The sequence below is a fragment of the Podarcis vaucheri genome (genome assembly GCF_965113315.1).
Source record: "Podarcis vaucheri genome assembly, chromosome: 1".
NCBI lineage: Eukaryota > Metazoa > Chordata > Lepidosauria > Squamata > Lacertidae > Podarcis > Podarcis vaucheri.
The window spans coordinates 117,357,607-117,385,234 of record NC_138759.1 but is presented as its reverse complement, the minus strand read 5'-3'; the positions used below and the strand labels follow the sequence as shown (position 1 = coordinate 117,385,234).

General features: G+C 41.5%; 1 protein-coding gene across 47 annotated transcripts in view; it reads right to left on the bottom strand.

Annotated features, from left to right (window-relative positions):
• Positions 1-27,628, bottom strand: part of TTN (titin) — a 290,940-nt gene that overhangs the window by 19,741 nt on the left and 243,571 nt on the right. For all 47 annotated transcript variants that reach the window (XM_082200344.1, XM_082200352.1, XM_082200383.1 and 44 more), the window contains 14 exons: positions 10,503-27,605; positions 9,748-10,044; positions 8,848-9,435; positions 8,461-8,763; positions 8,034-8,330; positions 7,494-7,781; positions 7,091-7,390; positions 6,684-6,986; positions 6,231-6,536; positions 4,357-6,123; positions 3,962-4,258; positions 2,570-2,857; positions 2,168-2,467; positions 11-2,077 (listed from right to left, as the gene is read on the bottom strand). In XM_082200344.1, the coding sequence (XP_082056470.1) occupies positions 11-2,077; positions 2,168-2,467; positions 2,570-2,857; positions 3,962-4,258; positions 4,357-6,123; positions 6,231-6,536; positions 6,684-6,986; positions 7,091-7,390; positions 7,494-7,781; positions 8,034-8,330; positions 8,461-8,763; positions 8,848-9,435; positions 9,748-10,044; positions 10,503-27,605 (24,504 nt within the window). The remainder of the gene's footprint in view (positions 1-10; positions 2,078-2,167; positions 2,468-2,569; positions 2,858-3,961; positions 4,259-4,356; positions 6,124-6,230; positions 6,537-6,683; positions 6,987-7,090; positions 7,391-7,493; positions 7,782-8,033; positions 8,331-8,460; positions 8,764-8,847; positions 9,436-9,747; positions 10,045-10,502; positions 27,606-27,628) is intronic.

The following is a 27,628-nucleotide window of genomic DNA, read 5'->3' as shown; positions in this document are numbered from 1 at the left end:
TATTACTTACCAAATGGATGCTCAGCCACTATCGGTACTGATTCTACTGGCTTGCTGACACCAAATCTGTTTTCTGAGCTTACACGGAAAGTGTATTCCATATATTTAGTGAGGTGAGTTACTTTGATCTGTGTACGTTTGACGCTGGAGTTTACCAGTTGCCATGCTGTTGTACCAGATTCACGTTTTTCAACAATATAGTTTGTAATACCAGTGCCACCATCATCTTCAGGCTCCTTCCATGACAACACACAGGATTCGGCTGTCACAGATGATACTTCTATGGGGCGTGTAACTGGACCAGGTCTTCCAATAACAACGACTGTGACAGTGAAAGTTTTCACGCCAGCTGTGTTCTCAAGTGTCAAATAATATTTACCAGAGTCACCTCTCATGCTCTCCTTAACAGTCAGTGTGGTTCTTTCCTTTGTTGTCTTTATAGTCACTCTGTCTGTTTCCTTGAGTCTCATTTCTTCAAGTTTCCATGTTACCTTTGGAACAGGACGTCCACTAATTGGTATGTCAATAGTGAAAGAGCTACCAGCTTTGCAAGTTATAAGTTGTTTAGTTATTCCGCTGAGATCTGCAGTTGGCTCAATCTGTGGCTCTTTAATAATAACAGAAGAAAAGGCTTCTCTTGGTTGACTGTAGCCAGCATTATTCCTTGCTTTGACACGGAACTCATATTCATTGTTCTCTATAAGACCTTCAACTGTAAAAGTCAGCTGTTTAGTTTGACCGGCTTCAAGCCAATAGTCAGATCCCTTTTGTTTCATCTCTAGGAGGTATCCAGTGATGCGACTACCACCATCATGATCAGGTTTCAGCCAGGCTAGTATTGCAGATGACTTGGTAGTATCAACAATATCTAATCTCTTAGGTGGAGCAGGCTCTTCTGTGGCTACAACTGGCTCTGTTAATTCACAAGGTTCACCTATTCCATATTCATTTTCTGCTGAAACACGGTAAAAATAGGGCACACCTTCTGCAAGATCTGTGACCTTAGCAATTTGACGAGTACATTTTTCATTGACAACCTGCCAGCTGCGACGGCTTGCTTCTCGCTTCTCCACGACATAATGATGGATGCGAGCACCTCCATCCAAAATAGGAGCATCCCACATTAAAGTGATAGAGCCTCTGGTCACATCCTTAAATGTAATGGGCCCTGGTGGCCCTGGAGTGTCTAGTACTTTAACAGTGAAGGCAACAGATTTCTTACCACTGTTGTTTTCTACAGTCAATATGTATTTGCCAGCATCTGTTCTGTTACAGTTCTCCACAGTTAATGTACTGAATGAGTCTGTTGTATGTATGTCAGCACGCAGGCTAAGAGATGAATCTGCTTTGGACCATACAGCAGTAGGAACAGGTCTGCCCTTGAAGGCAATAAACAGACGGATAGTTGCACCTGCTCTGACAATATGTGTCTGCTTGAAGCTAGCATCAATATCAAGTTCTGGTGAAGAGAGTCTATCTATTGTTTGCACCGAAGCAGAAACTTCACAGCTTTCTCCTTTGCCTGCACCATTTACAGCACTGACTCGGAATTTGTAGTTTTCGTTTGGTTCTAGATCAACCACAGTGTACTTGGTAGCAATGCAAGTCTCAGCATTGACTTTATGCCATTCTCCTAAATCTGCTTTGCACATTTCGATGATGTAGCCAATTATTTCCAGGCCTCCATCGAAAACAGGCCTGGTCCATTCCAAGCTGACACTGGTCTTTGATGTGTCGGTCACTTTGACAACAGTAGGAGCACTTGGTGGATGAACCGCCTCCCTGCATTTAATCAGCCTTGAGACACCACTCGGCGGCCCAACTCCAGCGTTATTTTCCGCCATGACATGGAACTCATATTCATTGCCTTCGGTTAGGCCTGTGACTCTGAACCGTGTCTCAGAAATGGGCCTCTTGCTGGACACTTTAACCCAGAGAATACTTTTCTTTTCTCTCCTCTCCAAGATATATTGGTTGATGTCACTTCCACCATCTGATGCTGGCCTCATCCATGTAAGCGTAATGCTGTTTCCTGTTACGTTGCTTGGTTCTGGCGTGCCAGGAGCCTCGGGGACAGCTGCAAAATAAAAGAAGCCAATCAGATAACATCCTCAACAAGGTTGCCAACACTGTAATTTAAGATTTCTCAATTTAATGTAAAACTTACTATAATGTGCCTGTGCTACGATTGGATCAGATTCCAGTGGCCTGCCGACACCAAACTTGTTAGCTGCTGAGATACGGAACTGGTATTCATTGCCCTTTATTAATTTGTGCGCTGTGTAGCTGCATGTTTCACAGTGGTCTTCAATCAATGCCCAGGATACTCGGCTGGTCTCACGCTTTTCAATCACGTAATGAGTAATGGCTGCACAGCCATCGTTAGCAGGCGCCTCCCACCATAACGACGCCTTCTCTTCAGTAACATTGGTGAATCGTATTGGCCCACCGACTTTTCCTGGGGTATCTGTAACAGTCAATTATCAGTTATTCTTATCTGTTCTTATTTTAATATAGAATGAACAGAACGCTAAATAAAAGTTGCTCAATTTCATATAAGGAAAGTTACCGTGTACTCTTATGGTTATGTCTGCCTGTCTGGTGCCCGATGCATTCTTGGCTTCTATCCTGTATACTCCACGATGTTCCCGGGAAGCATCTCTAACAAACAAGGTGCTATAGCCAATGGCATTGTTTATTTCCATATTCAGCCTCTTGTCAATCTCTTGCCCATCTTTATACCACATCACCTGAGGAACTGGCCGGCCTGTGATGAAAACTTTAAACCTTATGGTTTCCCCAGCTTTCACTGTAAGACCTTCGAAATGTTCGGCACCGAACTCAATATTTGGCGCAACTAAAGAATAAAAAGAAGTAAAATAATGTTCACTTAATGGTCAGCAATGTATTTTCTTACAGAACAATATAAAGAGCTATACTAGTTATTTTATGTCAGAGTGTCACTTAATATTAAATACAAAACTATCAGTATGTATATGCCAGTCTTCCACATAATATCAGTTTGTGTGTGTTTTTTTAAATTGAGTCACTCAGTTCATGTTTATGATCTTTTGCAGCAGGGATGAGGAAGCCCAAGCTTTCCAGTTAGCCCTCAGGATTTTCCCTAGTCAGTCATCCCCACTCTCCTCAAGTCATAACCCTCTCTGAGGCAGCTTCACACATTCCTCAAGTGCAGGCTTCCTCAACCTCAGCCCTCCAGATATTTTTGGCCTACAACTCCCATGATCCCTAGTTAGCAGGATCAGTGATCAGGGATGATGGGAATTGTAGTCTCAAAACATCTGGAGGGCTGAGGATGAGGAAGTCTGCTCAAGTGCTTTTGCATGACTGGAATGTGTCTCTGAAGAGTGATGATACCCCTTGCTTGGCTACGTCGAGGACTGATTGATTAACTAATTTGTACATCACTTACTATATTAAAAATAACACAAAATGCTGTACAGAAAACTGAAGCAAAAACAGACAACTTAAACAAAATATTACAAAAATACACAGCTGTATATGAAAATGTTACATTAATACAAAGATACACACACACACAAACACACACACAGTCATTTTCCTACTGAGAGACATAAGAGAGGGAGAGAGAGAAAAGTAGAAGCCTCTTATTTTTGCATGTCTGGAATGTAGCCTACTGAAAAAAAGTAAGAGCCACATCCACTGCTCTGTCCATTTTTGCCTCTGCTGTCCACACCAAGCATGTGTCCCCATGAAGATTATCCATGAGGGACTGTGTGCTTTGGATGGAAAAGGTTGCCTACTCCTGATTTACAGTGTTAGTAGCAATGGACAGTGTTAATCAGTTGCTTAGCAGATAGTGAGATAGTCACCAGAATTCAAAGTCATTCAGTAATACAGCCATTGGCTGTAAATAAAGTGCTGTGGCCCATAAACTTTAGGAGAGCTTACACGTAACATGCTTATAAATAAGGCTTACCGGCTTCATCTCTGGTCATGATATAGCCCGAAGACTGAGAAGGAGGGCTGATCGTTCCAACAGCGTTTCTTGCAAGTATTCTGAATTCATACCGATCGCCGGGGCTAAGTCCTGTAGCTGTATACTGGCATTCACTGACATCAATAAAATTGCATCTGACCCAGCGATCACCACTTCCTTGACGTTTCTCAATACTGTAGCCCACAATCTTGCTGCCTCCATCACGCAGAGGTGCTGTCCACTTCAGAGTAATAGTCTCCCTAGTCACATCAATGTAATCAGGGGTGCCAGGTGGATCTGAAAGAAACACAGGTGCATTAATAGTAATATAATTCAGCATAAATTCCAACAGCGTGTTGAGACAGGTGCATTATATTCAGTGATCAGTCACTTACCTACTGGGGAAACGGCCAAGGCAAATTTGCTTGGGTCACTAGCGGAGCTTAATCCAGCAGAGTTCTCTGCATATACACGGAACTGGTAGTCCAAACCATCCATTAATCCAGTAATTCTGTATTCTCTATTAGATATTGGTGACAAATTGACTTTCTGCCACAATATGCTATTTCGTTCTTTCTTTTCAACATGGTATCCAGTAATTTCTGCTCCTCCATCATAGACTGGAGCATCCCAAGATATGGTCATTCCATCAGCTGTCACATTGTAAACAACAGGCTTCCCGGGTGAACCTGGTGGTTTGAACTGGTGTTTTGCTATGACCTCAATGGAGTTTAGTGGTGGGCTCACTCCGTATCTGTTTTCTGCGCGGACTCTGAACTGATACTCTGCATCTTTAACAAGGTTGGGAACTTTGAAGGTTGTCCTTGACACACTAGAACAGATCATTTTCCAGTTGGTCTGTGAGGTTTCACGCTTCTCAACGCTGTAGCCGGTGATTTCTCCTCCCCCATCATCTTCAGGAACACCCCATGAAAGAACCATACTATCTGCTCTGATTTCGTCTAGTTTAATGGGTCCCTTGGGCTTAGATGGTGGGCCAAGTGTTATAACTGTGATTGGGAATGACTTCCTGTGAACACCATTATCAAGAATTAAGGTATATTTGCCACCATTTTCTTTTTTCACATTCTTAATGCTTAAAGTTATTTTGTTTTCAGTTTTCTTGAAGCGAACCTGTTCACTTTCTTTAAGAGGAATGTTGTCTTTCAGCCAGCTCATAGTTGGCTTGGGCTTTCCCTTATATGGTAATTCAACATGTACATTATAACCTATTCTCACTGTTACTTGTCCTCCAGGTATATCAGAAAGGTCTGCTTCAGGTGTTATTACATAGTCTTTCACTGTAATGGGTCCAATTACAGAAAAATCACTTCTTCCTTTTTCATTCTTTGCAGAAACTCTGAACTCCATAACAGAAAGCTCCTTAAGTTTTTCAACTTCAAATTCGCATGCTTTACTTGCCCCTGCATATGACCATTCATGTTCATCCTTCAGTTTCTTCTCAATAACGTAATCGGTTATGATACTACCACCATCAAATTCAGGTTTGCTCCACTGTAAAGTGACAGACGTCTTTGTTGAATCTTTCATGGCCAGATCCCGTACAGGTCCAGGGACTTCTGCTGCTTTCACTGGTTCTGAAGTTTCACATGGTTCACCCAATCCATTTTCATTTTCTGCAAGAACACGGAAGAAGTATGGGATCTTCTCTGACAAGTCAGTTATCTTAAATGATGTATTAGAGCACTTGGCTGTAACAGAGGACCATGCTCTCTTTGTGGCATCTCTTTTGTCAATGACATAATTTGTTACTTCAGAACCACCATTGATGAGTGGTGGGTCCCATACCAATGTCACAGTTCCACGAGAAACATGTTTAAGATGCAGTCTCTGGCATGCAGATGGAGTGTCAAGGACTTTAACGTTCACAAATGAAGTTTTGGGTTTTCCAACTCCATTCTCAATAGTGAGGACATATTTTCCTGTGTCATTGCGAGTGACTTGAGGAATACTAAGGAGTGTGGACGATTCTGTGTTCTGAATGCTGTATCTTTCATCAACACCTAGATTTTTGTCACCCTTTCTCCATGTGACAGTTGGAGGTGGTCTTCCTTTGAATGGAATCATTATCTGTACATCTTCACCTGCTTTAGCCACAATGGAGGTTCTGAGAGCAACATCTAGATCAATCTGTGCCTCCTCTGCAAAAAATAAAATAATAATAAAATTACGTTAAAAGAAAAATAATTCGTATTTGGGGAAAAGATGAAAATACTGAATATTAAATATAATAATAGAATTTACATACCAAGTATGTCTTTAGCTTGTACAGCTTCTGTCATTTCAATGGGTTCACCTTGTCCAGCATAATTTATAGCAGCTACACGGAAGTAGTAATTGATTCCTGGCTGAAGGTGAGAAACAACATACTCTGTGGTTCGCACTTCTCCTCTTGCACTGACCAGAGTCCATTCTTCTTCTTCCCCTTCTCTCTTTTCAATAGCATAGCTGGTAATTGCACTTCCTCCATCATAGGCTGGTTTAGTCCAGCTGAGTGTGACAGATGTCTTTGTAGTATCCACAACTTTTAGCTTAAGAGGTGGCCCAGGTTTTTCTGCAAAATGCAAGTAACAAAAACGAGACTTGACAACCCTGACAACTAATAGCAATAACTTAGAGCAATAGATGCCCTTACACAGTTTCAAGAATGTGTATAATTTGACCTTTGCATTTTTGCACAATCCAATGAAAGGTTTCTTACCTATAGGATCTTCAGCTTTGTAGAAGTCCGATGCGTCAGAGAAGGGACCTTGCCCAGCTGCATTCACAGCAGAAACTCTGAACTGATATTCACTGCTTTCTGTTAGTCCCGTCACTTTCTGCCTGGTGTCACGAATGGTTTCTTTAGACACCTTGAACCAGCTTAGACTTTTCTTATCCCGTTTCTCAAGGTAATATCCATTTATCTCGCTACCACCATCTACAGTTGGCCTGCTCCAGACTATGGTCATAGACTGTTTAGTTATCATGGAAGCCTCTGGTATACCAGGTTGTCCAGGTGTAACTGCATTTTTATTGAAACAAAAATAACATTAGGTCAATATAAACTAATAGGTAATCACCTAGAGATAATAAAAAAGGTATTAATGGCCATCTGCTTTAACTTACCAAATGCATTTTTAGCTATGACAGTGTCAGATTCCAGCGGTTCACCAACACCAAATTTGTTTACGCCTCGTACACGGAATATATATTCATTTCCTTTTATGACTTTTGTGGTAGTGACAATGCATTCTTCAAGTTTCTCTGAAACCACAGACCATACCACACGGCTTGTCTCACGTTTCTCAACAATGTAATGTGTTACAGCAGCACCTCCATCATCTGCTGGCGGTTGCCACATAAGGGTAATCTTTTCTGCGGTGACAGTTTTGAAATGTATAGGTCCACCCGGTGGTCCTGGTTTATCTGTTTAATATGCAAGAAAATTATATATTTTAAATAGGCAATAATGGATACAGCTAGTTGAATTGACAGAAGAAAATATGATATGAAAATGCTCCAAACATACCAAGTATCTGTACCCTAATGGTGGCAGATGCAGAACCCATGGCATTCTTTAATTTCAGTTCGTAACTTCCACTGTTAATACGGGTTGCTTCTTTGATCAGTATAGCTGAAGATTCTGTGGTGTTTTCAATGGATACCTGGGCACTGGTATGTATTTCTTTACCATTGTGGAACCACTCAATTGTAGGCACAGGCTTTCCTGAGATGCCAAGTTTCAGTTTAATTGCTGTGTCTGCTTTGTATTTGACTACTTCTGTATATTCTGGGGGTACATCAATTTCAGGTGCACCTTAATGAAAAAGAAGCAGAATAGAAAATATATTAACGTTTTTGAAATTCTCAGAAAGATTGATAACAAAGCAGCATTCAGTGCCAAATAATAATTTCCTAGTATCCTCTGATAGTGAAAGGCAAGCTTGAAACTGTACTGTGCTGCCCAGCTAAGGCCCCTGAATTCAAATTAGAATTTCTGTTAACAGTATTTACCTTAAACTCAAACATATAACTGGATATCAGTGGTTATGCGTTATTAGTTTCTTACCATATGTATCCACGCATGTTATGGGGCCTAAAACATCAGATGGATTGCTAATTGAACCAGCAGCGTTCTTAGCAAAAACACGGAATTCATATTGGGAGTTTTGAGTCAGTCCTGATACAGTGAAATTAGTCTCAATGACATTGGTGAAGCTTGCTTTTGTCCACCTTCCATTTGGAAGATCACGTTTCTCAACAATATATCCAGTAATTTTGCTGCCACCATCAAAAGCTGGCTGTGTCCAAGAAAGATTGACAAATGTTTTGGAAATATCTTTGACACGAAGGGTTCTTGGCGGCTCTGCAGTATGAAACAGCAACAAAACATTTGGAATTAATGTGTTCATTCAACAATGACTCACCAAATAAATATTTTCTATTAAATTCATTATTTGAAATATGATTCTTATCCTTTACTACAGACTACATACCACAGGCATCTATAGCAAGAACTGCATCAGATGGATGGCTTGCTTTTCCAATACCAGCTGCATTTTCTGCATACACTCTGAACTCGTAAATGAGACCGGCGGTGATATTGGAGGCCTTGAAGTGAGTTGTGCGTATAATCGTTTTGTTAGCTTTCTTCCATAAAATACTGTTCCTGTCCTTCATTTCCAAATGGTAGCCAATGACTGCACTGCCTCCATTGGAAACAGGTTCATGCCATCCAACAACGATGCTTTCTCGAGTCACGTTGGTGATCCATGGTGTGGAAGGTGGTCCAGGGGGTGCTAAATGAATATTAAGTACAGGTTAATAAATCACAAATACATGCCTGAAAAACTCAGAAAACGAGCAAACAAAAAGTCACTTACTGTAAGGAAGCTTCACAGTTATACATGCTGAGTCAATATGGTCACTTATGCCAAAGCGATTTTCTGCTTTAATACGGAATTGATATTCTTCTCCGGTTGTTAGTTTCGTGATCTTAATCATGTTTCTAGCAACAGTTGCAGACACTTCAGACCACACAGCAGTGCTTGTTTCTCTTTTCAGTACAATGTAGTTGGTAACTTGACTTCCGCCATCGTAACGAGGTGGCTCCCACTTAAGGGTAAGACCTTGTTCAGTGATATCACTTACAACAACAGGACCAACTGGAGGGCCTGGTCTGTCTAGGACAACAATCTTAAGGAAAGATTTAGTAGTTCCACTGGAGTTGGAAGCTGTGATGTCATATCTACCAGAATCAGTAGCCACACTTTCTTTGAGATTAACGATGACACTTTCAGCTGTGGTTTCAGTGTTAAACCTCATCGTTGGTTTGAGAGGAATGCCGTCCCTGGATAAAGTCACCTTCGGCAATGGTCTTCCAGAAACTGGAATCTCTACCTTTAGGTTTGAACCTGCTCTTACATAAACGGTGTGGTTCGGGAAACCTTTCATGTCGACTTCAGGAGATTCTGAAAAAAATACGTTTGCAAAATGTTATAAACAATGGTTTTCAAGTGCATTTTCATCTGAATTTGTATGAGCTCTATGCTAACTATTTATTATTTATTAATTAAAACTATTTTTATACCACCTTTCATGTAAACATCACAAGGCAGTATACACATACACATTAAAATTACATCAAAACTTAAAGAATAAGTAAAATACCAGTCAACTTTAGATCAAAATAGACATGTTATTATGATCTGTTTTTAGCAGATGCCAAATTGCCATCAGTGCCACCGAGGTGATTCCAAGAAGAATGCACCATTTCCACATACCTAGTTGTTCTTTAACTGTAACGGCATGAAGAAGCTCTTTGGGGTCACTTAGACCAGCTTGGTTTTCAGCAAATACTCTAAAGAAGTACTCCGCATTCTCCTTGAGACCCTGGACAATATGATGAGTTGTCTTGACTACAGCACATCTGACCCATTTCTGCTGCCCTTTCTCTAGGGCTTCAACAAGGTAGCTGACAACTCTGCTTCCTCCATCATGTTCTGGCTTTAGCCACACAAGAGATACACTATCTTTAGTAACGTTTGATACTCCCAGTTTTTCGGGTGGGCTTGGTTTTTCTGAGAAATAAAGAGAAGATGATCAAGAAATGAATAAATAGAAGATGAATCGAGAGCAAATGTGTCATATGCATTCCACTTAATTTTAATGTATTCAGCAAGCACATATTTTCCACAGGAAAGCTGTACATTTTAATAATACTAATACTAATAATAATTTATACCCCGCCCATCTGGCTGGGTTTCCGCAGCCACTCTGTGCGGCTCCCAATCGGATATTAAAAACACAAATAGTGAAGTTTTATCTTGCATGCCTATATTAAAATATTATTAGAGTTATTAGGTGTTTTCAAGACACCTAAAATTTTGATTACTGCCTTACAATAAATTAATAACAGTAATATAAACATTACACATTAAGACTAAAGTCCTGTAAACAATTAGTGTGCATGTGTATGCATGGGTAGATAGTCATGCACTCACATGCATATATAATTAACATATTTAAAAGAACAAACCTGTTATTTTCACTCCATCCTTTGTTTCAGTTGGGACTCCAACACCAAACTCATTTTCTCCAGAGACTCTGAAGTAATAAATTCCACCTTCTTGCAGATTGGTAACTTTGTAGGAAAGACGATGGCAATTGTTGGTTACAGTGACCCAAGCTTTCTTGCTTGCTTCTCGTTTTTCAATATAATAGTTCTTCACAGGAGCACCTCCATCGTTCTCAGGAGCTTCCCAAGATAACACGGCTGATTCTTTTGTGACATCTTTTACAACGATATTAGATGGAGGTCCTGGTGAGTCAAGTACTTTGACAACTAATGTCAAAGTAGCTGTGCTTACAATATTTTGTAATGTTAGTGTATACTTTCCAGAGTCATTCCTGGTTGCTTTTTCAACAGTAATTGAGGTGCGGTTATCTGAAGTATCAATACTTGCTCGAGTACGAAGGTCAGTATCTGGCTTGCTCCACATTACATTAGGGATAGGCTTTCCTCTGAAAGGTACAGTCATTGTAAATGAGCCACCAGCTTTCACGACTAAAGTCTTTCTCATTTCATTGTCAATATCAAATGCAGGCTCTTCTTCCCTTTCTTTTGCCACCTGAGGTTCTGAAACATCACTTGGATCACTAGTGCCAACCTTGTTGATAGACCTTACTCTGAAAACATATTCAGCTCCTGATGTAAGACCGATTACAGTGTATTCTGTACCTCTTAAGCTTTGAATAGCAGTTGACCAGTCAGTTTCACTGGTTAGCTTGTATTCAACTGTGTATCCAGTAACAGGAGCACCACCATCAAATAATGGCTTTGTCCATCCAATTGTTATATGTGACCTTGTAGAGTCCACAATCTTAGGCCTAGATGGGGGTGATGGAAGGAAAACGGGATCTTCTGCTTTAATAAGTGGTGAAGTGTCACTAGGAAGACTAAGACCTGCAGTGTTTTCGGCAAATACCCGGTATTCATATTCACATCCTTGCCGAAGGCCTGAAGATTTTACCCTTAGATCAAAAACGGGCTTTTTGTTCACACGTATCCACCTCAGGCTGTTTTTCTCACGCCTTTCAATCACATATCCAGAAATTTCATTACCTCCATCACTGTCAGGTCTTGCCCAGCAAATAGTCATGGACTCCTTTGTCACACTAGTAATCTCTAAAGATGTAGGTGGGCTTGGAACAGTAAATGGATCAAGGGCCTTGACAGCTTCACTTTCCAAAGGCTCACCAACACCATACTTGTTAACCCCCATGACTCTGAAGATGTATTCATTTCCTCTAAGTAGTTTTGTCACTTTGCAGGATGTTGTTGGATGCTCTGCTTCACAAAGAGTCCATGCAATTCTACTGGTCTCACGCTTTTCCACAATATAATAGTCAATCTCTGCACCTCCATTTTCTTGAGGCGGTCCCCATGACAGATGACATTTTTCAGCAGTAAGTCCTTTGATTTCTAGTGGGGCTGCTGGTGGACCAGGTCTATCAAGTACTTTGCAATTGACAGCCAACGATCTAACTCCAGCAACATTTTGTAATGTTAGCACATATTGCCCTGAATCACGTCGAATGCAGTCTTTGACAGTTATTGCAGTAGTGTTATCCGTTGAAACAATTTCAACTCTTGCTTTCTCTTCAATGTCTTTGCCATCCTTTGTCCATGAAACTACTGGTAAGGGTCGCCCTGCAATATCGGCATTGATTTTCAAGATCTCTCCAGCTTTAACAACAACAACATCCCTGAATTTGACATCCATCATAATTCTTGGAGCCTCAACATCATCCTTTACAGTCACTGGCCCAGTTGATTCAGATGGCTCACTAAATAGTCCAGCAGCATTCCTTGCAATTACATGGAATTCGTATCGCTGGTCTTCAGTAAGTCCTGTTACATCAAAGAAAGTTTCTTGCACATTGGTGAAGTTGCACTTCAGCCAACGACCATCTGGTAACTCTTTCCGCTCTATAATATAGCCTGTGATCTTAGCACCACCATCATATTCTGGTTTGGTCCATTTGAGTGAGACACATGTTCTTGTAATGTTAGTCACTTCTGGTTGGCCAGGAGGATCACATGGGTCCCTTGCAGCAACAGGCTCACATGATTTGCTACATTTACCTATTCCTACAATGTTTTCTGCATACACACGATATTCATACATTAGTCCTTCATCAAGGCCTGTGACCTTCATCTGTGTGTCACTTATAAGGGTTTTATTTACTTTAGTCCAAAGGATGCTGCTTCTTTCTTTACGCTCAAGGTGATAACCAAGTACTCTGCTACCTCCGTCATTAACTGGCTCTTGCCAGGTTACAACCATGAAGGCTTTAGTTGCGTGTGTTACTCGGGGAGTACCAGGTGGTCCAGGAAGACTAAATGGATACTCTGCAACAACAGGTGCAGTTTCAACGAAAGTGCTCCTACCATAGCGATTTTCTGCAGAAACACGGAATTGATATTCTGATCCTGTGGTTAAGCGAATTATTTTTATCGAAGTTCGTGCAACTGCCGCAGACACTATACTCCATGTTGTAGTAGTTGTTTCTCTCTTCTCCACAATATAATTATTAATTTGACATCCACCATCATACTCCGGGGGTTTCCAAGATATGGTTACATTATCATTGCTGACATTGTCAATATGCAATGCTGTTGGAGGTCCTGGCTTGTCCAGTACAATTACAGTAATGGAAGCTGTTGTAGAGCCAGCACTGTTTGAAACATTTAATTCATAACTCCCTACATCTTCTTTCAATGCTTCCTTGATTGTTAGTGAGGTTGATGTCTTTGATGTGTGGACATTTACCCTTGTTGTCTCTCTTAAAGGCAGTCCATCCTTCTTCCAGCTAACTGATGGAACTGGCCTTCCTCTGATGGGCACTTCAATCTTAAGATCTTCACCAGCTTTAACACTGAAAGTATTGAAAAGGAGCTCAACTGAAGGCTGGATTTCAATATCCTTCGCAACTACTGGAACCCCAAGCTGTCTTGGATCACTCTTCCCTTTTTCGTTGACAGCACATACTCGGAAAGTGTATTCTTCTCCCATACTTAATCCTGATACTGTTGCTTCTAATGTTTTAACTTGTGTGCAGGTGCTCCATTTTTCACTTCCTTTAGTTTGCATTTCTACTACATAGCCAGTTATTTTACTGCCACCATCACTCTCAGGTTTCTCCCATTTAATAGTAGCAGTGTGGCGTGTAACATCAACAAGGGTAACTTTTCCAGGTGGATAGGGTGGTTCAGCAGCCTTAACTGGTTCAGTTGTTTCTGCTGGCAAACCAACTCCATATTCATTTGCCGCCAAGACACGGAAGTAGTAACTACATCCTTCCTGTAGCTGATCAATTCTGAAGACATTCTTGGCACAGTTATTTGTAATAGTGGCATATGCCTTTCTTGTGGTTTCTCGTTTTTCAATGATGTAATTTGTAATTTTAGCACCACCATCAATAAGTGGGGGCTCCCAAGCTAATGTCACTGAATCTTTCTTCACTTCTCTGATGTTCAAGTTCACAGGTGCACTTGGTGTATCAAGAACTCTCACGTTAACAAAAGCAGATTTTTTGCCACTATTGTTTTCTAAGGTCAGGTTATATCTACCACTGTCAAATCTGTTTACATTATCAATGACCAACATTGTATATGAACTGGTAGCCTCAATCTGGGCTCTGTCGCTCAGAGTGCCTTCTGCTTTCTCCCACTTTACTTCTGGCTCTGGCCTCCCTTTGATAGTGACAAACAATCGCAATGTGCCACTAGCACGTACGGTGACAACTTTTCTGAGATCTGCATCAAGTTCAATTTCAGGAGGTTCAATTTTTTCAGCAGCAACAACACTACCAGGTATAGTTGCTGGTTCTCCAACTCCTTCAGAGTTCATAGCACAGATGCGGAAATTATACTCACTATTCTCTTTAAGTTTTTCTACTGTGAATTGCTTTCCTTGTAACCCTGATGGAGGTGTGCAAGTTGTCCATTCATCAGCAGTAGCTTCTTTAAATTCCACAATGTATCCTTTAACAGGTGCGCCACCATCGTAAATGGGCTTGTTCCATGCAAGGGATACAGATGATCTGGAGGTATCTGTCACCTTTGGATTGCTTGGAGGGCCTGGTGGATACACTGCATCACAGGCTCGATAGAAAACTGATGGTTCACTAGGTTCACCAACACCAGCAGCATTTTCAGCAGAAACCCTAAATTCATAGAAATGGCCATCTGTAAGTCCAGTTACTCTGAGTCTTAAGTCTGTTAGTCTCTTCTTATTGCACTTGGTCCACCGAATACCATCTTTGTCTCGCTTTTCTAGTATGTACCCTTCAATTTCAGCACCACCATTATCCTCTGGACGACCCCAGGTTACAATCATAGAATCTTTTGTGATTGCAGAAACTTCAGGTATTGAAGGAGGGCCTGGAGGTTTGTATGGATTACATGCCAACACAGGCTCGGATTCCAGTGGTTCACCAATTCCATATTTGTTGACAGCCATTACACGGAAAATGTACTCATTGTTTGGAAGAAGCCTGGTTACTTTGTGGTTCAGAGCTTGCACATCAGATGCCACTTGTGTCCATGAAAGTCGACTTGTCTCTCTCTTTTCTATAATATAATGTGAAATGTTAGAGCCACCATCGTGTAAAGGTGGTCCCCATGCCAGATAACACTTTTCTGCAGTCACACCTGTAACTTTCAAAGGACCTTCTGGAGGTCCAGGTCTGTCAAGTACTTTTACAGTGATTGGTATAGACTTTGTGCCACCAACATTGCTCAGTTTAAGTGTATAAATGCCTCCATCTACTCTGATACAATCTTTGACTGTGAGGGTTGTTCTCTCAATGGTAGACTTAATTTCCATTCTTGCAGTTGCTCCTTCAAATTCTTTTCCATCTTTCGACCATATAATATCAGGAATGGGTTTGCCATGGATGTCAGCCTCAAGAGCAAATGTTTCTCCAGCATGAACAACAATGACATCTTTGTATTTTGGATCCAGTGAAGCTCTTGGAGCTTCAATTTCATCTCTGGCAATAATTGGTCCTGTGCTTTCAGATGGTTCACTTATGCTACCAGCTGCATTTCTTGCAATTACTCTGAATTCATATCGTTGGTCTTCCACAAGACCAGTTACTGTGAACTCTGTTTCTGTTACATTTGTAAAACTGGCTTTCATCCAACGACCTTCAGGAAGTTCTCTCTTTTCCACAACATATCCAGTTATTCTGCTGCCACCATCATATTCAGGTTTTTTCCATTTTAGTGTTATATAATTTCTTGTGATAACAATGGCATCTGGACGGCCAGGTGGATCACAAGCATCTCGAGCAACATACAGTTCAGATGATTTGCTAACCTTACCTATGCCAACAATGTTTTCAGCAGCAACTCTGAACTCATATTCAAGACCTTCCTCAAGGCCATCTGATTTATATTTTGTGTCCTGAATGAGGGCCTTATTCAATTTTGTCCAAAGAATGCTGTTTTTATCTTTACGTTCTAGATGATAACCAAGAACTTTGCTTCCTCCATCATTAACTGGTTCATTCCATTGTACTATCATATGATCTTTGGTAGCTATGGTGACAAATGGTGTTCCTGGTGGACCTGGTTCTTTGTAGGGATATTGAACAAGAACTGGTTTAGAATCCAGTGCGGTGCTCTTTCCGTATCGGTTTTCAGCACTAATTCTAAACTGATATTCACTACCCGTTTTAAGGTTTGTTACTTTAATAGTTGTTCTTGCAACAGTCGCTGAGACCATCTGCCAGGTAGTGGTAGTAGTGTCACGCTTCTCTACAATGTAATTGGATATTTGACAGCCACCTGTGTATGCTGGTGGTTCCCATGACAGAACAACAAAATTCGAGCTAACTTCATCAAAGCGGACAGGTCCTTGTGGTGGGCCAGGCTTCTCTAGCACAATGATATTAAGATGTTCTGCTGCTGTGCCTGCAGTGTTGGTTACTGTCACAGTATATTTACCGAAATCATCCTTGTTGCTTTCTTTAATATACAAAGTAGTTGATGTAGGTGTATCTTCAACGTGTAACCTGGTTGTCTGTCTTAGAGGCTGACCATCTTTTTCCCAAGTGACAGTAGGCTTTGGTCGAGCTATAAAGGGTATTTCTACTTTAAGGTCTTCTCCAGCTTGTACAGTGTATGTATTGAACATCAGTTTGATATTTGGCTGAATGGTCAGATCTTTGGCAATCACAGGAACTGCCAGTGGTCTAGGGTCACTTTTGCCTTTTTCATTGTATGCCATGACACGGAATTGATATTCATGTCCAGAACTCAAACCAGACACAACTGCATTGCAGACTTTGGTTTCAGTAACAACACTCCATTTATCAGTTCCTTTTGGCTGCATTTCAACAACGTACCCCACAATTCTGCTACCTCCATCATGTTCAGGCTTTTCCCACATAAATGATGCGCTTCTCTGAGTCACATCAGTGAGAGTCACTTTTCCAGGAGGCAAAGGTGGTTCTGAAGCTTTTGAGGCATCTGCAGTTTCAACTGGAACACCAATTCCATATTCATTTTCAGCCATTACTCTGAAATAATAAATTGCCCCTTCAATAAGGTTGTCAACTCTAAAACTTGTTTTGCTGCACTTTGTGCTCACATTTGCATATGCTTTTCTGGTTGATTCGCGTTTATCAATCACATAGTTCTTTATCTTTGCCCCACCATCATTAGCTGGAGGCTCCCACGTCAGTACAGCATAATTTTTCCTTATTTCTTTGACTACTAAATTTTGCGGTGGTCCCGGTGTGTCAAGTACCTTAACTGTGACAAATGCAGACTTAGAGCCACTGCTGTTCTCCAGTTTAAGGATATATTTTCCGGCATCATTTCTATCACAGTAATCAATGGATAACTGTGTGTAATTCAGGCCCTTTTCAATTTGAACCTTATCTGTAAATTCTCCTTCTTCTCGAGACCACATGATTTCAGGAGTTGGGCGTCCTTTGAAAGGTATGTTTATCCTGACAGATCCACCAGCTCTAACCACAATTCCCTTCCTTAATTCTGAGTCAATATCAAGTTCAGGTGGCTCAAGTTTATCTTCTGGTTTAACTGTGCCAGGAACTGCTGCAGCTTCACCTACTCCAATTTTGTTAAGAGCACAAACTCTAAGTTTGTATTCTTGATGTTCAATGAGTTTCTTGATCTCAAAGCGATTGACTCTCAGACCAGTCTGTGGGGTAACTATTGTCCATTCTTCTTCATCCGCTTTGCAGATTTCTACAATATATCCCAGGATTTCACTACCGCCATCATAAATAGGCTTACCCCATGCTACTGTAATTGAATTCTTGGTAGTATCCACAGCATGGGCATTAGTGGGTGGGCCAGGTTTGAACATAGGGTCACATGCTTTCCAAAAGGGAGTGATTTGGCTTGGCTCTCCAACTCCAGCTGCATTTTCAGCGGATACTCTAAATTCATACTCATGATCTTCTGCTAATCCTGTGACTCTTAATCGCAGGTCTGTAATTCGGCGTTTGTTACATTTCACCCATCTGATACCAGCTCTGTCCCTTTTTTCGACAATGTAGTTAACTATTTCACTGCCACCATCACTATCTGGACGATGCCAGCAGACGGTCATGGAATCCTTTGTAACGTTGGTTACTTCAATGGATTTTGGTGGACCAGGAACAACAAATGGATTTTTCATTAATACTGGTGCAGACTCCAGAGGCTCCCCAACTCCATATTTATTAACTGCCATTATGCGGAAGATATACTCATTTCCTTCCAGAAGTTTTGTTACTTTCAGCATTGTGGCTACAGCATCTGAAGCAACAATTGTCCATGCAAGGCGACTTGTTTCTCTCTTCTCAATTATGTAGTGAGAAATGTCGCTGCCACCATCATGGATCGGTTGCGCCCATGTTAAGGAACACTTGTCAGCAGTAACTCCAGAAACTTGAATACTCTCTGGAGGTCCTGGTCTGTCCAGTACTTTTACTGTTATTGGTACTGATTTTGTTCCTGCAACATTAGAGGCCTGCAAAATATATTGCCCACCATCAACACGTATGGCATCTTTAACAGTTATCAAGGCCTTAAAGTCTGTATTCCTTACTTCACATCGGGCAGTATCTTCAAGTACTTTATCTCCTTTCAACCACAGAATAGTGGGAATTGGCTTCCCATGGACATCAGCCTCAAGTTTGAATGTTTCTCCAGCGTTTACAACAATTGCATCTTTGTATTTGGGATCCATGGATATTCTTGGAAGCTCAACTTCATCTTTTGCTGTTATCGGTCCTGTACTATCAGATGGCTTGCTTACTGCTCCAGCGGCGTTCCTTGCAATGACTCTAAATTCATATCGTTGGTCTTCAGTAAGGCCTGTTACGGTAAACTGAGTTTCAGTTATATTGGTGAAACTTGCTTTCATCCAACGACCTTCAGGCAAATCACGTTTCTCTACTACGTAGCCTGTAATTTTGCTGCCACCATCATATTCTGGCTTTGTCCATTGCAGAGTAATTGAACTTCTTTTAACAATAATAGCTTCAGGGCATCCTGGAGGATCACAAGGGTCACGCGCTACGTAACACTCAGAAGCTTTGCTTGCTTTGCCAACACCAACAATATTTTCTGCAGCTACTCTAAATTCATATTCAATGCCTTCTTCAAGGTTAGATGTTTTGTAATGTGTGTCTTGAATAACTGTCTTGTTTACCTTTGTCCACAAAATGCTGTTTCTTTCCTTTCTTTCAAGATGATAACCTAAAATTTTACTTCCACCATCATTTACTGGTTCATGCCATTGCACAACCATAGAGTCCTTTGTAACGGTTGTCACAAATGGTGTGCCAGGAGGACCTGGTTCTTTATAGGGATACTGAGCAACAACTGTGTCAGACTCCAGGGCAAAGCTCTGCCCATATCTATTTTCAGCAAATATTCTAAACTGATATTCTGATCCAGTTTTGAGCTTCATCACCTTGAGAGTGGTTCTTGCAACGGTGGCTGAAACTGTTTCCCATACGGTGGTGGTTGTATCTCTCTTATGAACAATGTAGTTAGTGATTTGGCAGCCACCTGTGTATACTGGAGGGTTCCATGATAATGTAATACTTTCAGCACTAATTTCATCATATTTAACAGGACCTTTTGGAGGATCAGGCTTGTCTAGTGTTATAATTTCAACAGCTGCAGATTTCTGTCCAACAACATTAGCAACTGCAATTTCATACGCCCCACTGTCTTCTTTGGTGACCTCTTTAATACTCAGCACAGTAAGTTTAGGTGAATCGATGACATTAACTCTAGTTGTCTGTTTTAATGGCATGCCATCTTTGGTCCAAGTAATAGTAGGTGTAGGTCGACCAGATATTGGTATTTCCACCTTTAGGTCTTGTCCCACTTGTATACTGTAACTGTGGAATGCTGGTCGTACATCTGGTTCAATAACTAAATCTTTGGCTGTTATTGGAACAGCAAGGGACCGTGGATCACTCCTACCCTTTTCATTTACAGCCATTACCCTGAAGAGATAATCTTGTCCTTGAGATAAGTTAGTAACAAGTGCTTCAAGAACTTTCACACGCGTACATTCTGACCATTTTTCGCTGCCCTTAACTTGCATTTCCACTATGTATTGCAAAATTTTGCTTCCGCCATCATGTTCAGGCTTAGCCCAGCTTAATGAAACGCTGTTTCTTGTCACATCGTCCACTGTTATCTTTCCTGGAGGTTGAGGAACTTCAGCAACTTTAACTGGGTCACTTGTTTCTGCAGGCAGGCCAATTCCAAATTCATTCTCTGCACAAACTCTGAAGTAATAATAGCAGCCCTCCTGAAGTTGAGCCACTTTCCATGATGTCTTGTGGCAGTTTGTTACAACAGCAGCATAGGCTTTCCTTGTGGCTTCACGTTTTTCTATTATATAATTTTTAATTTTAGCTCCACCGTCTATCGAAGGAGGCTCCCAGGCAAGTGATACTGAGTCTTTGGTGATTTCCTTAATTTTCAGGTTCACTGGGGGGCCTGGGGTATCTAGGACTCTTACACTGACGAAGGCAGACTTAGTTCCACCACTGTTTTCTAAAGTAAGAGTGTATTTTCCAGAATCAAATCTGTTAACGTTGTCGAGAACCAGCGAGGTAAAGCTGCTAGTGCTGTCAATAACAGCTGCCTCTCTGATGTCACCATCCACCTTGCTCCATTTTACTTCGGGTGTTGGGCGTCCTCTGATTGGAACAAATAATCTTAAGGAGCCACCAGCTCTTACATTGATAACCTTCCTCAGTTCCAAGTCAAGATCAAGGTCTGGAGCTTCCAGCTTTTCTTCAACCACAATAGTTCCAGGAACATCGGCATGCTCTCCTACTCCTGCTTTGTTAACAGCACAGATGCGGAATTTATATTCATGCTTCTCCTGCAATTTTTCTACTTCCATATTTGTTTTCTTAATTCCAGTTGGTGGTGTACAAATTGCCCAGTCCCCAACACTCACATCACATTTTTCAACAATGTATCCTTGGATTTCTGAGCCACCATCATAGATTGGCTTACTCCAGGAGAGAAAAACCGAAGATCTTGTAACATCTATTGCTTTAGGGTTGTTGGGAGGGCCTGGTTTGTATATAGGGTCACAAGCCTTATGATAAACAGAAGGTAGACTTGGCTCACTAAGGCCAGCTGCATTTTCAGCCGAGACTCTGTATTCATAATTATGATTTTCTATAAGTCCAGTAACTCTGTATCGAAGTTCACTTATCAAACGCTTGTTACATCTTGTCCACCGAATGCCTTCTTTATCACGTTTTTCTAGCACATAACCCAAAATTTCACTGCCGCCATCAGAGGGTGGTCTTTCCCATACGACAATCATAGAATCCTTGGTAACAGCCGAGACCTCTGGGGCTTTGGGTGGAAGTGGCACTACAAATGGATTTTTAGCCATTACAGGCTCAGATTCAAGAGGCTCCCCAACCCCATATTTGTTTACAGCCATGATGCGGAAGATATATTCGTTGCCTTCCAAAAGCTTAGTAACTTTGTAACTAAGGGTTTGTACATTGCCATCAACTAAAGTCCAGACTAAGCGGCTTGTTTCTCTTCTTTCAATTACATAATGTGAAATGTCACTACCACCATCTTGCAATGGGGGTTTCCATGCCAGGTAACACTTTTCAGCAGTAACTCCTGTTACAACAACCGGACCTTCAGGTGGGCCAGGTTTGTCAAGAACCTTAACGTGAACGGAAGCTGTCTTTTCACCTGCAGCATTCTTGGCCAGCAATACATAATGCCCACTGTCAACGCGAATGGCTTCTTTGACGCTTAGGCTTGTGGCAAAGTCTGTGGTTTTTATATCCAAGCGTGCAGTATTCACAAGTTCCTTGTCGCCTTTTAGCCACTGAATAGAAGGCAGCGGCTTACCGTGAACGTCTGCGTCAATCTTGAACGATTCGCCAGCGTGCAGTACAAGGGTTTCTTTAAATTTGGGGTCCATACTTATGCGAGGCGGCTCTACTTCATCTCTTGCTGTGACTGCCCCCGAGCTTTCAGATGGCTCACTGAAAACGCCTGCAGCGTTGCGCGCAATGACACGGAACTCATACCTTTGATCTTCAACTAGGCCAGTTACTGCAAACTGGGTCTCAATAACATTCGTAAAGCTTGCTTTCATCCAGCGGCCTTCAGGTAGCTCCTTCTTCTCAACTATGTAGCCGGTGATCTTGCTTCCGCCATCATATGCTGGTTTCTTCCACTGAAGAGTAACAGAGTTCCTTGTGACGATGATAGGCTCTGGACGACCAGGAGGATCACAAGGATCATAAGCTTTGTAGCATTCTGAACCTTTACTTGCTTTTCCGATACCAACTATATTTTCTGCATAAACTCTGAATTCATATTCAAGGCCTTCCTCAAGTCCAGTTGTTTTAAAGTTAGTGTCAGGAATTGCCGCTTTGTTCAATTTAACCCAGAGTATGCTGTTTCTTTCCTTGCGCTCCAAATGATAACCAATAATCTTGCTGCCACCATCATTGACTGGTTCATTCCAGTGTACAACCATACTATCCCTGGAGACTTTTGGTACAAAAGGAGTTCCAGGAGGCCCAGGTAGTTTGTATGGATACTGGGCTACCACAGACTCTGATGTGAGATATGTACTCTTTCCATATCTGTTTTCAGCAGCAATTCTGAATTGATATTCACTTCCAGTCTTTAATCTAGCTGCTTTTAGAGTTGTTCGGGCAACGGTAGCTGAAACAATCTGCCAAGCAGTAGTGGAGGTGTCTCGTTTTTCCACAATATAATTGTTGATAGAACTGCCACCATCATATTTGGGTGGTCCCCAGGAAATGGTAATATTGTCTGCAGTTACGTCTTCAATCTTCACTGGTCCAGTTGGAGGTCCTGGCTTGTCAAGGACAACAATGTTAAGAATTTCAGTAGCTTCCCCAGCAGAGTTAGAAAGTTTTACTAAATATTGCCCAACATCTTCTCTACATGCTTCTTTTATTGTTAGCAAAGTGTTGTTGTCTGTATTTTCTTCGTTTACTCTAGTAGTTTGTCTTAGTGGCACATCATCTTTGAGCCACGTTACAGATGGCTTGGGTCGACCAACAAATGGAACATCAACCTTTAAGTCTTCACCTGCTAGTACACTGAAGGTAGTGAATAACAGTTTGAAGGCTGGTGGTATCACAAGATCTTTCGCAATAACTGGTACACTCAATTGTCGAGGATCACTGATTCCTTTTTCATTCTGAGCTGAAACACGGAAAGAATATTCTTCACCCTGGATCAGTCCAGTTATAACAGCTTCAGTAACTTTTACGGTAGTGCATGTGGCCCATTTCTCACTGCCTTTGCTTTGCATTTCTACAATGTAGCCCAAAATTCTGCTTCCTCCATCATGTTCAGGTTTCTCCCAAGACAAAGATACACTCTTTCGTGTCACATCTAATATAGTTATTTTTCCTGGAGGAAGAGGCCTTTCAGATGCCTTAATAGAGTCTGATGTTTCAACAGGAAGCCCTATTCCATATTCATTTTCAGCTAGAACTCTGAAATAATAGTTGCAACCTTCCTGTAGATTGTCCACTTTCCAGCTGGTCTTATGGCAATTGGCCATAACTGTTGAATATGCTTTTCTTGTTGCCTCACGTTTTTCAATAATATAATTTTTAATTTTAGAGCCACCATCTATGAGGGGAGGTTCCCACGTGAGAGTCACAGATGACTTTGTAACCTCTTTTATCTTCAGATTCTGTGGGGCGCCAGGTGTATCAAGAACCCTTACAATTACAAATGCTGATTTACTGCCTGAGCTGTTTTCTACAGTCAGTATATATTTGCCACTGTCAAATCTATTCACATTTCCAACTGTAAGTAGTGTATAAGAGCTTGTGGATTCAATAGTGGCTTTGTCTAAAGACTCTCCATGTTCTCTTGACCATTTCACTTCAGGCGCTGGTCTTCCTTTAATTGGGACGAAGAGTCTTAAAGTACAGCAAGCTCTGAGGGTCACAACTTTACGTAGGTCTGCATCAAGTTCAATCTCAGGAGGCAGTACCCTTTCTTCAGCTTTTGGTGTCCCAGGAACAAGAGCAGGTTCTCCAATGCCTTCAGAGTTCATAGCATATATTCTGATTTTATATTCCTGGTTTTCTTTGAGATTAGTGATGGTAAAGGAAGTCGCCTTCAGCCCTGCTGGTGGAGTTACAATTTTCCACTCATCTTCGTCAGGTAACGCTGTTTCAACCATGTAGCCTGTGATTTCTGAGCCACCATCATATATTGGCTTATTCCAAGCAATTGTAATTGAGGACTTGCTTGTGTCTAATACACGTGGGTTACCTGGTGGACCTGGCTTAAATACAGTATCAGCAGCTTTGTAGAATGGACTGCTTAGACTTGGTTCACTTACACCAGCAGCGTTTTCAGCTTTCACTCGGTATTCATATTCATGACCTTCTGTGAGTCCAGATACTTTATAGCGCAAATCTGTGACAACCCGCTTGTTACATTTCACCCAGCGTAGTCCAGCCCTGTCACGACGTTCTACAATATAATTGATTATAGGGCTTCCACCATCAGAATCAGGGTGTCCCCAGCACACAATCATAGAATCTTTGGTTGCAGCTGTAACTTCAGGTGTCTTCGGTGGATCGGGTACTACATAAGGATTTACTGCAAGAACAGGCTCTGATTCCAGGGCTTCGCCAAGGCCATATTTGTTAACAGCCATAACGCGGAAGATATATTCATTGCCTTTCAATAGCTTTGTGACCTTTAATTTTGTTACTGGAACTTCTGTGGCTACAGTTGTCCATGCCAATCTGCTAGTCTCACGTTTCTCAACAACATAATGGTCAATACTTGCGCCTCCATCATCCAAAGGTGGCAACCATGACAGGACACATTTTTCTATGGTAACATCAGACACAGCCAAAGGCCCTTCTGGAGGACCAGGTCTGTCTAGTACTTTGACATTGAAAATATGTTTTGCAAAGCCACCTGGGTTGGAGGCTGTAAGTGTGTAGGCACCTCCATCTCTTCTTATAGAGTCCTTATTATGAAGAACAGTTGAGAAATCAGCTATTTTAATTTCTAATTTTGCCGTGTCTTCAAGCTCCTTTCCTTCTTTCGTCCATGTCAGAGTTGGTGGAGGGCGACCTGAAACATCAGCTTCAAGTTTGAAAATTTCACCTGCTTTTAATATCAAAGTGTCTTTGTATTTAGCATCAACCATGATCCTTGGTGCTTCAATCTCATCTCTGCACGTTATTGCATCTGATGGTTCGGATGGGTGGCTAACAGCACCAGCCGCATTTCTAGCAATCACACGGAATTCATAAGCAGCATCTTCTGTGAGACCACTAACAGTGAACTCAGTTTCTAGTATATTGCCGAAGTTAGCCTTTAGCCACCGGCCATTAGGAAGATCTCTTTTTTCAACAGTATAGCCAGTTATCTTAAAGCCTCCATTATATTCAGGTTTTTTCCACTTAAGTGCTACTGCATGTCTTGTAATATTGAGAGGAACTGGCTTCCCAGGAGGATCAATAGGGTCCAGGGCCAATGCTGGCTCAGATGGCTTGCTTGGTTTACTCTTGCCTGCCATATTTTCTGCTATGACTCGGAATTCATAGGCAAGGCCAGATGTAAGACCACTTGATTTGAAGGTATTTACTGATATCAAAGCTTTACTTACAGTCTGCCAAAGAATGCTATTTCGTTCTTTTTGCTCAATGTGATATCCCAAAATGGGGCTTCCTCCATCTGTCAAAGGCTCATGCCAGCTAATGCTAATTGCATCTTTTGTGACTGCAATCACTTGAGGAGTGCCTGGAGGACCAGGAACTTTAAAAGGATAGTTAGCAATTACATTCTCTGAACTGATAGATGGTCCTGAACCATATCTGTTCTGAGCTTTAACACGGAATTGGTACTCTGTCCCAGTAGTGAGGCGAGCAGCTTTAAAAGTAGTACGTATAACAGTAGTTGCTAACTCAGCCCATGCAGTACTGTCGGTTTTACGCATTTCTACAACATAGTTACTTATTGGTACCCCTCCATCATTCAGTGGAGGTTCCCATGAGAAGGTGACATAGTCGGATGAAACTTCTTCAAATTTGATTGGCCCTGTGGGAGGTCCAGGAACGTCATGCACCTGTATAGTTATAACATCGCTAACTTCACCAACAATATTTTTAGCTGAGATTGGGTATCTGCCGCTATCGTTTCTAGTGCATTCATTAATGGTCAAGATGGCTGCAGAAGCAGTATGTTCAAAGTTTACTCTTTGAGTTTGTTTAATTAACTGGTCTTCTTTTTTCCAAGTAATAGTTGGCCTTGGGCGACCAAGCACAGGTATTTCAACTTTGATATTGTCACCAGCTCTGGCAATTACTGTTTTCTGGTAAAGGCCACGCAAATCAAATTCTGGAAGCATCATTTGCTCTTTAACGACAACTGGTCTGCTTTCTCTTGGATCACTTCTTCCAGCACTATTAACTGCCATAACCTGGAAAGTATATTCTTCATTTTCAGTCAGATTCTTTACCACACATTCTAATGTTTTCACAGTTGTGATATGTGTCCACTGTGTTGAACCTTTTTTCTGGGCTTCAATAACATAGCCAGTAATCTTGCTACCACCATCATGTTCGGGCTTTGGCCAAGCAAGGCTGACTGTCTTCCTTGTGATATCCATGATATTAAGGCTCTCTGGTGGTGATGGTGCCTCTGACGCTCTTACAGGTTCAGCAGTTTCGGCAGGTTCACCAATTCCAAATTCGTTTTCAGCAAATACTCTGAAGTAATATTCACACCCTTCAGCCAAATTAGGAATCCTAAGTGAACATTTTGGGCACTTTGTTGTGATGGTTGAATATGCCTTTCGTGTTGACTCACGTTTTTCAACTATATAATTTGTTATGCGTGAACCACCATCAATTAGAGGCATATCCCATTGTAGGGTGATGGTATCTTTAGATATGTCTCTGGGCTTGAGATTTATTGGTGGCCCTGGTGTATCCAAGACTTTTACATTTACAAAACCAGTCTTCTTGCCAGCAGCATTTTCAAGGGTCATGACATACTTTCCTGCATCATATCTATTGCATTCTGTGACAATGAGAAGTGTGAAAGAGTCTGTATTTTCAATACTGGCACGTCCTTTAAGTGAAATATCATCCTTGGTCCATGTGATTTCAGGAACTGGGCGCCCTTTAATTGGAACAAATACCCGAATGGTCAGTCCAGCTCTAACAACAAGAGTTTTCCTCAGCTCGGCGTCTAATTCAAAATCAGGAGCTACTTCACGTTCCCTGATTTCAACATCTTTTATCGTTGCTGGTTCACCAGCGCCAGCAGCATTGAGGGCAATAATTCTAAAATTGTATTTGGCTCCTGGCTGGAGATTAGCAACCACAAATTCTGTGATTCTTAGAGCAGTCCCCGTGGTATCTTTCACCCATGTGTCTTCTCCTTCTTTTTGGTGCTCCACAATATAGCCGATTATATCAAGTCCGCCATCATAGTGAGGTTTACCCCATGCTAGGCTAGCAGTTGTCTTTGTTGTATCAGTTACTCGTGGGTTGGAAGGAGGTCCCGGTGGATCTATAAATAATGAAAAAAGGCAA